This window comes from Lepisma saccharinum, chromosome 4, assembly GCF_977018435.1.
Source record: "Lepisma saccharinum chromosome 4, izLepSacc3.1, whole genome shotgun sequence".
NCBI classification, from domain to species: Eukaryota; Metazoa; Arthropoda; class Insecta; order Zygentoma; family Lepismatidae; genus Lepisma; species Lepisma saccharinum.
This window is the reverse complement of record NC_139232.1, coordinates 55094429-55109523: the sequence shown is the minus strand read 5'-3', so window position 1 is coordinate 55109523 and position 15095 is coordinate 55094429. Positions and strand designations below refer to the sequence as shown.

The following is a 15095-nucleotide window of genomic DNA, read 5'->3' as shown; positions in this document are numbered from 1 at the left end:
ATTAAAATATAGTATTGTGTCCTACATTGAATCGTGAAATACCTTCTACAGTAGTCGTAGTCAGCACGAAAATGGAAAATTTTAAAAAGCTTGATTTTGATTGACTAGGCTTATTAATGCGTCGCTGATAAATTCTGCTTCAGACTGAGTGCTGGCTTCCTACTCTGTACAAACAAAATGATTGCTTTAAGCTTCTGTGATCTACTACGAGCATTTATATAACAACAATTTCAACATATTGAACCACTATATTCAAGTACAGTCAAGTTACAAAAAGAAGAAACTTGTTATCTTTAATGTTAATAACACAAATAAGGTTCATTCAGTACCGGATCTACAAGCCGCAAAACCCCGCAGTGCTGGGGGGCCCGTAGACAAGTAAGCCTTTAGGAGGCCCTCAGCCATTGACATAGTAGAGGGTTCGTACGTATATGCGTATGTAAAAAATAAACGTAGTTACTAAGGGGTACAGAAACGAATACGATATATACAGGTAAAGCTAAAGTTAAAGTTCCCTGTGCATAAGTCATGAAGGCACATTTAGGGTATGTGGGGGTAGGACCCCACATTTTTTCGATGGTGGCCATGTTGAAGCTGATGTGACTGCCTTTACCTCCCACCGGGTACCATTTGATTTGAGGCTGCGTGGGCCCTAGAGCCGTTTTACGCGGGACAAAACCGGAAAAATTCCGACCTTAGATCACCAACCCCGGTCTCCCGCGTGTCAGTCACACTAGAATCACACCAGGCTAGAATTTCACGATAAATGCAAAGGTGAAGGTTTCTTCAACCTATCTTTAATCAGGGAAAAGTTATGACTGTATGATTGCAACAAATGTATCATTTTCCAGGTGTGAGAAAACAGTGTCATATACTGAGTGTCCCACTCGTAAGGAGCCCCGGAGAAAGTGTTATAAAAATCTTAATAAAAGAGGATATGAAACCAAATTTGTACAGGACATACCTTTATGGTTGAGAAATGAAGGTACATTACAAGAAGTGCTGGAAATGACCTCCCCCGTCATGTATACACAGTTCAACACGGTGCTGCATGTTCGTGAATGTTGTTGCCAGAGTATTCGGCGTGATTGCCTGGATTTCACGGCGGATGTTCTCACGTAATTCGTCGATTGTGCGTGGTTTGTTTTTGTACAAACTACCTTTAAGGTGACCCCACAGAAAAAAGTCAGGGGGGTAAAGTCCGGTGACCTTGGGTGTCATAATCCTTTCGAAATCATTCGTTCAGGGAAAAATTATTCCACCGCAGCCATACTCGCGTCAGACGTGTGGCATGTTGCCCCATCTTGCTAGTACCAGCCAAGTGTCAGTTCCTCGTCATCCAACTGGTTCACATGTTGCCCCAAAGATGGGTCAATATGCCACAAGTCTGACGCGAGTATGGCTGCGGTGGAATAATTTTTCCCTGAACGAATGATTTCGAAAGGATTATGGCACCCAAGGTCACCGGACTTTACCCCCCTGACTTTTTTCTGTGGGGTCACCTTAAAGGTAGTTTGTACAAAAACAAACCACGCACAATCGACGAATTACGTGAGAACATCCGCCGTGAAATCCAGGCAATCACGCCGAATACTCTGGCAACAACATTCACGAACATGCAGCACCGTGTTGAACTGTGTATACATGACGGGGGAGGTCATTTCCAGCACTTCTTGTAATGTACCTTCATTTCTCAACCATAAAGGTATGTCCTGTACAAATTTGGTTTCATATCCTCTTTTATTAAGATTTTTATAACACTTTTCCGGGGCCCCTTACGAGTGGGACACCCTGTATATATATATCACATGTCCACGGGCGCCGAAACCAGGGGCCGGCCCCCTCCAGTTCTCGTTTGCCCCCCCCCCCCCCTCCCATAAGGGGCTTAATTTATAACTTTCAACATATTACATAACTTTTGCATACAGAAATTTCGCACACAGCAGGTGGAAAATTACGCAGGATTCCGCTCTGAAGTGGGCAGAATCAATAATGTGGGACTATCAATCAGTTTGAGTGTCTTTGTTGAGCTTGTACGTTTACTATTTCAGTATTTCGTTTTTCAAACCGACCATGAATTAACGAAAACGCATGGCATATTATAAATGAATATGTGCGAGAATAGAGGAAGAAGCATGGGAATACTGCAGTCTTCATGCTCTTGAATGACCCAGTTCATTGCAAAATAGGCACCTTTGTTTCCCTTCGAAAAAGTCAAGTAGAAGTTGAAAATCTTCTCTTTTCAATATGCCACTGTTTGATATAATCACGATTAGTATTTTTTTACATGTATCTGTTAATATGTGTGCTATTTCATACTGCATTGATGTGGCTGAAAGTTGCAGTGTTACATATTTATACCAAAGCTTAACCAACGTTCAAAACAATACGTGGATGTGTGTGTGTGTGTATGTGTGTGCGGCTTAAGGGCCGGGCAACCCAAGCGATTGCCCGGGGCACCGCCCTCGACGGCGCCAGACTTTCCTTTTTTATGTAAATATGTGTGAAGATATTAAACTTCTATAATGGATTATAGGATTATGTATTATAAACCGAATATGAAAATCAAATTCTCAGTCAAAAGTTACATGTAAAGTATTATGTTGTTTAATTACATAATCACAGTAATAGAGAGAATTTCTTGTCCAGCTAGTGAAGTTCGATGTACCCTGATATATGTTTTGTTGTTAAAGTAGTTATCGTACGAGTAATTGCAATTTTTCAAAGGTTAACTCAAGTGTATTAGGTCCAAATTAAAAAAAAAACTTTGCCCCCCAGAAACAGAAAGATAACAGTATTTATTACAGCTGAGCCGATACCACCATTTTCCGATACCGATGCCGATACCGATACCATGACCGATACCCATACTTGTATAATTCCAGTACAAAATAACAAAGGCTAGTTACCGAGTCATACTAACGCGTCACATCACTAGGCACGTATTTAGAAATATATAATTTGGTGAGCCAGTCCGAGCCAAGTGTCTCAGAAATATAGCCTAATAATAAAATTGTTTCTATTTAATACGTTAATATAATTATTGTAATACGTAATATGAAAATTAATTAATTAGTACTTAATTTCTCCGATGCGTATGGCCTATGTAACCACAGACTAAGAAACGGAGGAAAGACAATGTTAATACTTATTTTGTTCTTTCTATCTTGACTAAAAAAAATTGTTATTACATAAATAGTAAAAAGACGCTATAAAATCAGAGATAAAATAGCAAATATTCATCATCTGTCTTACGTGTACTTAAGACCGCTAAAATTTGTGTAAAAAAAAGGTAACGGCGAGGAAATTTACGTCAAAGAAGTAAAAGAATTGAACATTTATTGAGTAACAAAAGAATGATGGCACGTCCATTTGATGAAAAGTAAAGTTCCTGATAAACATTTTATGTACATTATTGTAAGTAGTGGTGTACATAAATCTTTAGAGGGGCCTCTTCGATGGTGTCGCCGTCGCCTTGTAATCAATAGATCGCGGTTTCGATAGTTATTGGAAGCACATAGTCCAACTTTAAAATGTAGGTCCAGTCCCGTTTAGCTTATCTTTCTTAGAACTGTCATTCAAATCCGCATGTTTCCAATCTAATCTCGGCTGAAATTATTGATTCATTGCTTCGCTGTTTGTGCCACTTTTGGCTAATTTGTGACGATGGGGATGAGTGATGATGTGATGAAATTTTGAATGGACACTCCCAAACATCCATGCCCAGGCTGGGATTCGAACCCTGGCGTTGTAGCGCGATGTGCTAAACACTCCGCCACGGGGGCCGGCTTTCGGCGGAAATAAATAGCCATCATTGGCCGATACCGGCAGTCACACGAAAGACAGAAGTGCATAAAATAAGTATAAATTGCTGATTCCCCATCGCGCTTGAATTAGATAATACAAGCTAATTTCGCAGTGACCTTCATCCCTCTTTTCCAAGAATTCCACAACTACCCGACTCGGCATTAGGTGGAGGGGAGTTGAAAACATCCACCTATCTTACGACCACGATCTTCAAACAAGAATTGGGAATGAATGGTTTATTTCCCACGGTGTTAACTAAGCAGTTCCATGCCCTCATGGTCACGTTTGGGTTCAGCATTCACTTACCCATGGCTTTGATCTTGCCATATGCTTCCCAGGAGGGTGGGGTTTTATCCAATGTTTCTAGGAAAATCTATGGTCTCCCAATGTGTCACAAAGAAGGATGAACTTTTTAAAAAGAACTAATACTGAGACGAGCTGTTGCCTTTTCCCGCTCTTCTAGTCACTGAAAATCTATGGTATCGGATGGTATCGGTAAAAGAAAATCAGCCGATACTCACCGATGCCGATACCGCCAGTATCGGCCGATACCGATACATCGCTTTCGGCTCAGCCCTAGTATTCATGCTTTACTTAGCTCCCCCCTACAATCTCTGAAGAAATCTGCACCTATCACATCACCCCTTTCCCATTTTAAAATTTTGTGTTGAATTCAATATGGCGGACGTCCGCTTGTAACGCGCCAATGTGGTTCCCCCTAAGCCTAACCTCTTTGTATCAAGACCAAATGTACACAGCCTAACTCCTTTACTTTTTATAGGCTGTGTTAAGGAACTTTTGAATCACCCTGTAGGCCCTTGTATGTGACTTTGTCAACATGAGATCAAGAATTACACACACACACATATATTACACATATACATAACACACATATACACACACATATATGTATATATATATAATATATGTGTGTGGGGGTGTGTGTGAAGGTAGGTAGGTAGAGGGGGGCTTTGGTAATATTTGGGGGGGCAACATTTGTAGATCCTGTACTGGGTTCAGTTTAGTTATTATCCAAACAGAATAACCAAAGTAAAACTGATTGATTAGAAAAAGAGTGTAAAATAAAATAATGTATCTCAGTATACTAAACTGCATGAAATGTAAATAAAAACAACAACACTGTAACACATTTCACATTGTCTTTATGGCATAGTCATTAATTAGCTCAGTATGCTTCAACTGTAAACTGCAGATCTAGTACCATAACCCTATATTGGACTTAAAACAAACTTTTGCAAATTGTATATTTAAGTGGAACAGACTTCGAAATAAATCTTGAAAGACGCTTACTCTACAGAAGCAAATATCATGACGTCATTGAGTTCCTTCTTCTTCAGTTCCCCATTCTTGTCGTAGAATATGATATCATTAAATGGGACACCTTTCTCACTGCTGAGGTTGATATCAATCACATTGACTTCGAAATGTTCCTCCTTCAGCAAATCTGGAGCACCTTGCTTTATTTTGAGATGCTTTATCAACTCGCCTTTGATGACATCCCGGTTCTGAAAGAAGAAAAAAGTAATACATTTATTTATTTTATACCATTTAGGAAGTACACTAGTGTCCAAAATGAAAGCAACAAACAGAAATCCTTTTCTCGTGTGATTTTTTTTTATATAAATTTGCCAAGTTTAACCTGTTCCTATCGTGATTTTTTTGTTGATAAATCCTGTCACATTAAGGTTAGTTTATTTTCTATCTTAAACCAATTGTCTATGACATCATAAATATTACTATCACCTGATCGTATTATGTGGTCAAATGGACACATGGGAAAGAATTTCCGTTTGTTGCTTTAATTTTGGACATTAGTATAGTACAAATCATGAAACCTTTACTTAAATATCTAGCTATAAAGTGTTAATCAATCGTTAATGTTCATTCTCCAGTTACTTCAATTAAAGCATTGACTTAGAGATTTTTTTGAACAATATGTATAACTAGGAAGTTTCTAAAAAGGATAAAAACTGCAAAATTAAAATACATTACAATGATAACGAGGTTCAGTCGGAATGAAAACCACATGTGTTGTGGATATGCAATAAAATTATTCACTTTCTTTATACGGTAATATTTTGGGCATGGCATAAATGTTAAGATAAATGCTAAGGTAAATGCTTTCGTCTAAGAAAGTTTTTTGATACAATGCAGAGCAGTAAAAATAAATCAAGATTATTTTAAAATCGACAAAACCTGCAGGAACTGAAGCTTATAATGAATTCGACACTGTCATGTACAGAGGCAATTATTTACCTTAAACATCTGACCTGGTGCCAGGGACAAGCGTTTGGAAAAACGCTTATATAGTTTCCTCTTGAAAATCCTGTGAATGAGCTCTTTCGCCTGTTTTATTTCCACTGCACTACCAGGATCACACTGCACTTCATTTAGGATATGATCCGTCAGCTGGAGATACTTCTCGACCTTATCATCAATAGCCCTAGATGCTTCTTTGCTGATATTAACCCATGAATCATGTCTGTCATTCCTGCTTGGAAAAAATCAACAAGAAACGCCATTGAAAGAATTTCGAAGCATTACTCATGCATATATTGGTGTTTTTATCCTCTGAAAACTTTTGAACAAGAAAGGTAAATCCCCAAATACTTTAAATTACAATAGAATTTTTAAATGTTCAAGAGCGTGCAATATAAGTGATCTTACTGCAAATATTAAACATGAAATGCGATGACTGAAACTACTTTCAAATAAATTTGAAAATGTTACTTCATGATACTAACCTTCTATCATACTCTACGACTGCATCTAAGAGCCTGTAAATAGACACAGATAATTAGAAATATTGCAAGATACTTTAATTATTTTATCATTGTATGTAATAAATTACAATTAATAGCAAGGTATGCAGAATCTCTCATTTAATGCTTTCTTCAATACATAGTCATATCCAGGTTGTGGTTATAATTTCTTGAAGTAAAATCGTACTAAATCTTTTTGGTACCATCGTGAAAATTGTACTAAATTAGTGTTTTGCATTCCAGATTTCATCAAATTTCCTACACTTACATTGTCTCAATGCACTTCACTACTGGATGTTGGTATGCTTTGTGGTGCAGAGTTGCTCGATTTGTAAACATTTCATAGATGTTGAATGCTTCCTTGTCTCTGAAGCAAACTTGCTCTACTTCGAGAACTTCCCCAGGTTTCATACCTTCCACCTTGACCTTCACAATTTTGCAATTCTCCAGAATCCTTCTGTAATCAAAGGTCACTCCCAAATTCAGCTGATGACCATCTCGAAGAAAATAATCCCACTTGTCAACGTCGATTCCATTTTGTTTGTTAGCAACTATCTGCAAAGAATTAAAGCACGATGATTCACTGTTCCAAAAACTTTCAAAATTTATTAATGTATTTCTACAAACCGAACAGAATGACTCCTTTACACTATGAAACTGCATTTTGTTATACAATTCTAGATTAACTTAAAAAGAAAACACGTTGCTCTTGATTGATATGCTAATACTGAGCGATTTATCAAATGCCATATGCAAAGCTTGATAATTTTTTAGCAAAATATTAACTAAGCATAAATCCCTATTGTGATATTCCTCAACACACAAGTAATAAACAGTCAGGAATTTTAGTTAGATTTCTAGGATATTATGGTACACACTAGTTGTCTTGTTTGACATACGTTTTTTTTTATATAATTAAATCTGCGAACCGTAAAATAAAGATTTACGAAACTTAATTCCTTACGGGAGAAAATACTTCCAAATTTATATTCTTATAAATCAAGTTTTACACGCTTCGAATTGGAAAATATGCATGAAGAAGTGAAAATGATAAGTAATACAGCAAACAAGGAATAGTTCCATAGAATTATATCGAAGCAAAACGGAAATAAATGCATTCACCGCAGCAAATGTTATATTCAACTAAAGTAGAAAATTGTAAATAATAATTAAACTATAAACATAGGGTCCATAAATAGCTAATAATTCTGCAAACACAATGTAGCTTATAGTATTTAAACCAATGAATCAGTGAAATCATTTACAATAACTCTAACTCTCTAGCCTTCTTAAACCCGAAGGTTCATGGCTGCAGCAACACAGGCCTTCCATCTGTCCCTATCTTGAGCAAGATTTATATACTCTTTTCCATCCCTACCGATCTCCTTTAGGTCTATCTCAACGTTGTCCCTCCACCTTCGTCTTGGTCTTCCTACAGGTCTCTTATCATCAGGTTTCTGGCCGGACCCTGTGGCCGAGTGGTTAGCACATCGCGCTGCGACGCCAAGGGTCCCGGGTTCGAATCCCGCTTGGGCTTGGTTGTTTGTGAATGTCCATTCATCAATGTCATCATTTCATCACTCATCCCCATCTTCGCAAATTAGCCAAGAGGCACAAAACGCGAAGTAAAATAAAAACTAAATCAATCAAATCAATCAAATCAATCAATCAAACCATCAGGTTTCCCAACAAGAATTCTGTAAACTCGTATTTCCTCTACCATTCGTGCCACATGGCCTGCCCACCTAAGTCTTCTTGATTTAATTATTCTAATAATATCTGGACATGAATAGAAATTATGTACTTCTAAATTATGTAACCTTCTCCACTCACCTGTCTCCTCATCCCTTTTAGGTCCAAACTTTTTCCTAAGGATCTTACAATACTATTTACATCATTTACAATACTATTAAAAATTTTCAACAGTTCGATCATGAAACTAAAGCGAAAGTGATAAATACAAATCTCCGAACAGTTAATGTATAACATTTATTTTTTCATATTAAATATTAATATTAAAAAGCCGGATCTTAATAAACCATAGCTTACCTGATATAAATACCATTTTTTCTTCCCCTGTCTCACCAAGTCGTCTGTTGTTATTCCAGCCATCATATCCTTCACCATTTGAATCCTATCCTCTTTATCTGGTATATCACTCCATATTTTTGAATTCTTCACCATTCTTTCGAAAATTGCAATGGACATATCCTCATGCTGAGAAATGTTTAAAAAATATTTTTTTTTAAAAAAATGTATATTTTCCAATGACATGAGTCAAGGTGGCTCGACAGCTCTTGCTTTTTCTAAGGGAATAGGTTGGAGTCCCTCAGAAATTTGCACAGTCTAACCATTCTGGAATTTTCCAATTAAGGATTTCTAAGGGCAATTCAGTGTAAAGTGTACAGTAAGATGCATTAGTAGTACCGAGCAAATTGTCCATCATCATGTTCATGATCTTCGTTTTACCTAAAGAAAGTTTCAAGAATTAAAACAAAACTAAAAACAAGCTGCTGACAGATTTGCATGAACATACTAGGGTACTTAAATATCTATTCTTGCAAGAGAAGAATTACTGAAAATAACCATGGGCAATTTGCCGAGCAATACTTGTGCATCCCACTGTACATGAAAAATCAAATGCATAAAACGTTAAAGATACTTCAATTATACAGAAATAATAGTACATAGTTTAAAAATTAACAAACCAGAATAATTCAGAAGACTAAATCTGTGGATCAAGAATCGTGTGTGTGTGGTGTGTGTGTGTGGGGGGTGTGATGGTGTGTTTATGTGTGCCCATATGCTATACACCCTTCTCCCTAAGGAAAAAAATCTGCATTCACCTATACAAGTACTCGAAAATGTATTAAAAACCTTTCAATACAACTTTGAAACCATTCAACAACGGAAACCAACTAAAGAATGGGTAATTCTGTAAATACAAGTGTGGCTTTAGGGCCTCTCCGATGGCGCAGTGGTAGCGTCGTCGCCTTGCAATCAAGGAGTTCCAGGTTCGATACCCGGTGGAGGCACATAGTGATTCGGATCCCACTTTAAACTGTAGGTCCAATCCCGATTAGCCCTTCTGTGCATAAAGTTGATTTAAAACAAAAACTCAAAACAAGCATGGCTTCAGAACTAGATTTATAAGTACGTCGTCATCCAGTTTGACACAAGTGGCTTGCCTCAAGTTTATTACCAAGGCATTAATCAAATCTTGAAACCTGTTCACTCAAGCAAAAATCTCATGGTAGATTTGAAAGATTCTGTCAACTTACTTTATCGTAACACGTCGACTAGTATGTGTTTTACAGCTATGGAATGGCAAGCAGGTAAAGATGTATAATAAGCGAAAATTGTTTCGTTTTTCTTAACATGGCAATAAGTATAATAAATAACCTGGAGTACAGAGTATTTAGCGTTTCAAAATATTTGCATTTTCCAAGGTACCCCAGCAAATATATGATACTTGCATTAAAAATAATTCATTATAACTACATGTTCATTATCACTACCTTCACATCACTGCACTACACGCTCCACCTATGCTTGAGCCACTGCTGTTCCGTACCCTTCACTTTCACTTACCCCTTGCAACATTTCCCTGCGCTTCCTCCAAACTGCATGTAAATAGGAGCCCAGGGCTTTGATGTTTGCATTCGTTATACCACTCCTCTCCTCCCTACATACAGCCTGGATCGTCTGCTCAATGCTGTCCCTTGCACTGTCCCCCCATTTGCGTTGTCTGAGGGGTGCCGACCAAACACACTCATGTAGGATGTGAGCCCTCGTCTCCTCTTCGCCGCATAACGTGCAGATGGCACGAAGGTCCGGCACCTTGCGTTTGTGTTGCCTCCACCCCCTAGCAGGAACCAGGGGAATCCACTTCTTTGCTGGTACGTACACGTATCAATGTATCGTTTTCTCCCCATTCCACCCACACCCCTGGCGGTTGTGCGGCGGCGAGCGTTACCTTCTCCCTACATTCTGCCATGATGTCTTGCCTGCTACTGTCCACCAATCTTTCCCTTATAATTTGCAACATCCCAGTTTCGCACCTCCCGCCCCTAACATCTTCCCAGAGTTCCCGCAGACCCATTCTGTACAAGTCGTCCCTAATCCCACTTGCCCAGTGGCGTGCGAACCCTTCCTCAATCTGAACTCGCAAACACTGTTCTTTCAGTGAGTCTCCAGCCCCTTGTTCCAGCTTCACCCAATACTTGAAGCATCTCATCCTCGCTTCGACATCCTCCATATGTTTTCCCATATCCCTCAAGACGCCACACGTGCTTGCTCTCGTGCTGGTTCCCAGTATTTGTTTTAATAACCGCGCTTGTATCTGATTTGCTACTCGCCCCCCTCTCCTCCCCCATAGTTCCGCGCCGTAAAATAGGGTTGCTTTCACCGTTGCTTCATAAATTTGATCCAGCAATCTCACACTGACTGTAGGGACTTTCCGTTGCAGTCCCTCTACCTTGCCCAGCCCATAACAAGCTGTTCCCTTTCTGCCTTCGATGTGCTTTGTCCACTCCCCTGCCATACTCAGCGTGATGCCTAGATAGGTGAGACGTTTGACCCTTTCAAGCTCGGAATCCCCATAGGCCCGCCGCTCCTTTGCTGCGAAAACATAACCTTTCTTAAACACCATTATTTTAGTTTTTTGTGTGTTTACCTTCAACTTCCATGTTGCGCAATATTGCTTAAGTCTGTTCAATCCCCGCTGTAACCCCTGTACTTCGTTTGATATTAAAATAAAAAAAGATCATCCGCATAGAGAAGCATTGGTATCGGTGTCCCGACTATCTCCGGTTTTTCGGCACCTTCTTCTCCCACGTAGCTAGCAACGTCATTAATCACGTCGAAGAGCATTGATAAAACTGTTTTAAGTATAATAGAAATAAACTTACCCTAAATCCACCTCCAACAATTTTCTCCCACATATGGGAGAATGGTCCATGGCCTATATCATGACACAAGCCCGCAATCTGCAAACACTCTATTTCTTCCTTTGTGATTTTGATCGTGGAATTTGTGTTCAGAGCTTCTGCCATCTTTCCAGCTAGGTAACATGTTCTGGAACAAATGAATGCAGAACAGAACTTTAGATCAATCATGCGTTATTTCTATCTATTGTCAATGGGCTACAATATAATCTTCAAATGATACCTTTCGTCTATCTAATGGAGCATGTGTTACCTTATATCAGTGTAGGATCGCATGTTCTCTCCAGGATAAGCGTATACTGCCATTAGAAAGAATGATTAATATTCTAAAAGTACTAAAGAGTGTGGGATAAATAATAATGACTACATGAAAACATTACAATAATATCTGTCTGCAATGTGTGCAAACTTCATTTTACATTGTCCATTGTCTACTTTTTCTGTCTTTGATACCTTCAGAGAGAGCTCCTCTTTTCTCGTCTTCCGGTGAACAGATTTATTCAGCTATTCAAAATTATTCAAGTGAATAAACTTGTTGTATCTATCTTGTCTTCTTTTTCCCTATGTTTTCTGTCAATTCTGTATTTTTTTGTTGTCTTGTTTCCTTTCTTCCTATATTTTTCTATAAATTCTGTCTTTCTTTGTTCTCTCTTGTTTTCTTTCTTCCGATGTCTATCTATCAATTCTGTATTTCCTTGTTCTAATTGTTTTCTTTTTTCCGATGTTTATCTATCAATTCTGTCTTTCTTCTCTCTATCGTGTTTTCTTTCTTCCTATGTTTATCTATCCTTTCTGTCTTACTTTGTTCTGTCTTGTTATCTTTCTTCCGAGGTTTATCTATCAATTCTGTCTTTCTTTGTTCTGTATTGTTTTCTTTCTTACGATGTTATTGCTATCATTTATCCCTGCCATTCTTTGTTCTCTGTCTTTGTATTTTTCCTACCCCTCCACTCCCTATTTGTGTGTGTGTGTGTGTGATTCATGCTCTAATGTTTAAGGAAAAAAATTATTTGGGTGAGCAGTAATAGGGGTTAAGAATATTAATATTTCACGCTGGACTAATGCCCGCCCCAGCCCTCCTACTGCTGCCGCCCCTGCAAAAAAATGGCACAAATCACATCAAGGAAAGCAACCAACTCACCCTAGAGAGTGCTCGAATCTCGTGTGGCACGCGGCGGGATACACGAAGCAACAAATTCCTAGCTGCTTGATGTTCCGAAGTCGCTGGAATTCAAGGGTGTCTATCAACTTGACACACGTTTCTGGAATGCTAATGTGTCCATGCACAGAATCATTGAAAACTTTATGCATTTTGCCTACGAAACAAAAAAAATAACGTGTTGTTAGGGAGCGGATTTTGCTCGCTCAAAATGCAGACAAAATAAAAAAAGAGCAATATTTGATTTATATATTATGATATGTGATAATAATTACTAGAGAAGTTAAATAATAATAATCTAGAGTAACACAAGGAGATGTTTTCTTTTCTATTGTAAAATTAGCATTGTCTCTCCTACATGGGCGTCGCCAGAAATTTTTTCAGGGTGGGGGGTGCTTTAAGTCCACTTTATGCACAGTAAGGCTAATCGGGACTGGACCTACAGTTTTAGGTGGGATCCGAACCACGATGTGCCTCTACCGGGAATCGAACCCAGGACCCCTTGATTACAAGGCGGCGACGCTACCGGTGCGCCATCGGGGAGGCCCTATTATTATTATTATTATTATTATTATTATTATTATTATTATTATTATTATTATTATTATTATTATTGTTGTTATTATTATTATATAAATGGGGAGACTCGATCCACCAAACGAGTGAATACCAACACAACTATCTTCCATTATTTATTTTGCATTTTATGCAGTTAGTATCTGAAATGCATTTTGATATTAACTTTTGCACGTCTCGTTCAAGAGAAGGTTAATGTTAGGTTGTTTTGTTTTTTCATAAAGTTTGTTGTTCACCTACAACAGTAATTCTAAGAGTTTTGAAATCTGTAGAACCATTTGTTCTTTGGGTGAAATTGTTGTTTGTGTATTTTTCCCTCAATGTTTTCCATCCAATGCATTTTTACTTTGACTATTTTCTTAGAGTACTAACTAAATGAACTTTATTTCTGTTCTTAACAATAATAGTAACAAACTTTCGACTTTCTTGTATCTTTAAATGAAAAATGTTAATTTCCAGGGGGGCCCACCGACCCGTTCGACACCCCCCCCCCCTTCTTCCGACGCCCATGCTCTCCTACCAAAACTCAAATGAACTGGTGCCTATGGCGTAACAGAGTTCTCTTATTACAGATTGTTCGGTGAACAATGTATATAATTAGTGTTTTTAATCTTGTTTTCCATTTTTGTGTATATGTGTGAGTTATTCATGTGAAGTGCGTGGGAGTAAAGAAACTGCGGAACCTCCCGCATTCTTGATTACGGGAACTTACACCCACAAGTAAATTCGGGAACGTCCCGAGAGGTGAGCCAGGCTCTTAGCTTGGGCGTTGCCACGAGAAAAGAACAGTCGTCATCAGAGAGTCGTCGTGAGAAGAACCGTGTTACACGCGCGCGGTTACAAGTGCGCTGTAGAGACATTCTACAGCCAAACAGACAGTCCTTCGTGTAGATTTTTTAGTTATTGTATAGTCCTTCGTATATGTGTATTATAGACATTAAATGTATGTATATATCGTCTTTGTGCGTCTGTTACTTAACCAGACTCCGTGCGGGAACCGACGCATTTAGGATAATTCGGGCCAGGGTGGAGTTCAGCCAGTTAGCCAATGTAGTGCGGGGCTTTCTGGAAACTGACACTCAACAAATGGTCCTCCGGGCCGGATGCGTCGCAATTGTAGTTTTCGTGTCGTATTCCGGTAGTTTGTCGTCGGGAAATCAACGAGCCAGAAGAAGAGTCAACGTGCCACATCCTCGGTCCGCCATATGCGTTTAGCGTCTCTTGTACGACGAGTCAACATGGAGCAGTTACAGGCGTCAAAGACAGTCCTCAAGCGGGAAGTTACTCGGATTGAAAACAAGTCAGCTTCGCCAACGCTGGAAGGTGCGACACTTCAAGTCTACATAGACAAGGTCCTTCAATTAAGTGCAGACTGTAGTGCATTACTTGTGAATCTCGCTAAACAGTGCGAAGAAACATTGTTCTCTGAATACTACGATGAACTAAGTGCGGTGCAAGACAGATTAGAGTTCTTGTTGGGCTCCCTTTACCAAAAACAGAAGGAAGCCGTTTCTCCCGTTGTCGCGGTCGCGGTGAACAGTGATGCGAAAAGTGACGTTCGGTTACCAAAATTGACATTACCAGAATTCAGTGGTGACATACATCAATGGTTGTCATTTCGGGACTTATTCGTGGCATCGGTTCATGACAACAAACACCTCAGTGGCGCTCAGAAGTTGCAGTACTTGAATTCGGCATTAAAGGGTGAACCGTCATTATTGATCCAGTCCATCGCAATAACGGATGCAAACTACGAGGAGGCGTGGAATCTGCTAGTTTCGCGGTACCAAAACAAGAGAGAGATTGTGAACAGCACGATTAATC

General features: G+C 38.9%; 2 protein-coding genes across 4 annotated transcripts in view; one reads left to right on the top strand and one right to left on the bottom strand.

Annotated features, from left to right (window-relative positions):
• The window catches only part of LOC145987158 (deoxynucleoside triphosphate triphosphohydrolase SAMHD1-like), a 144019-nt gene that overhangs the window by 97244 nt on the left and 31680 nt on the right, over nt 1–15095 (top strand). The window lies entirely within an intron of this gene.
• On the bottom strand, nt 5115–12847 carry LOC145986430 (deoxynucleoside triphosphate triphosphohydrolase SAMHD1-like). The gene is made up of 7 exons (XM_083120444.1): nt 12678–12847; nt 11501–11666; nt 8640–8807; nt 6859–7145; nt 6573–6605; nt 6085–6319; nt 5115–5333 (listed from the first exon to the last, which is right to left on the bottom strand). Exons 1-7 carry the CDS (start codon nt 12845–12847, stop codon nt 5115–5117), a joined length of 1278 nt encoding a protein of 425 aa, XP_082976570.1.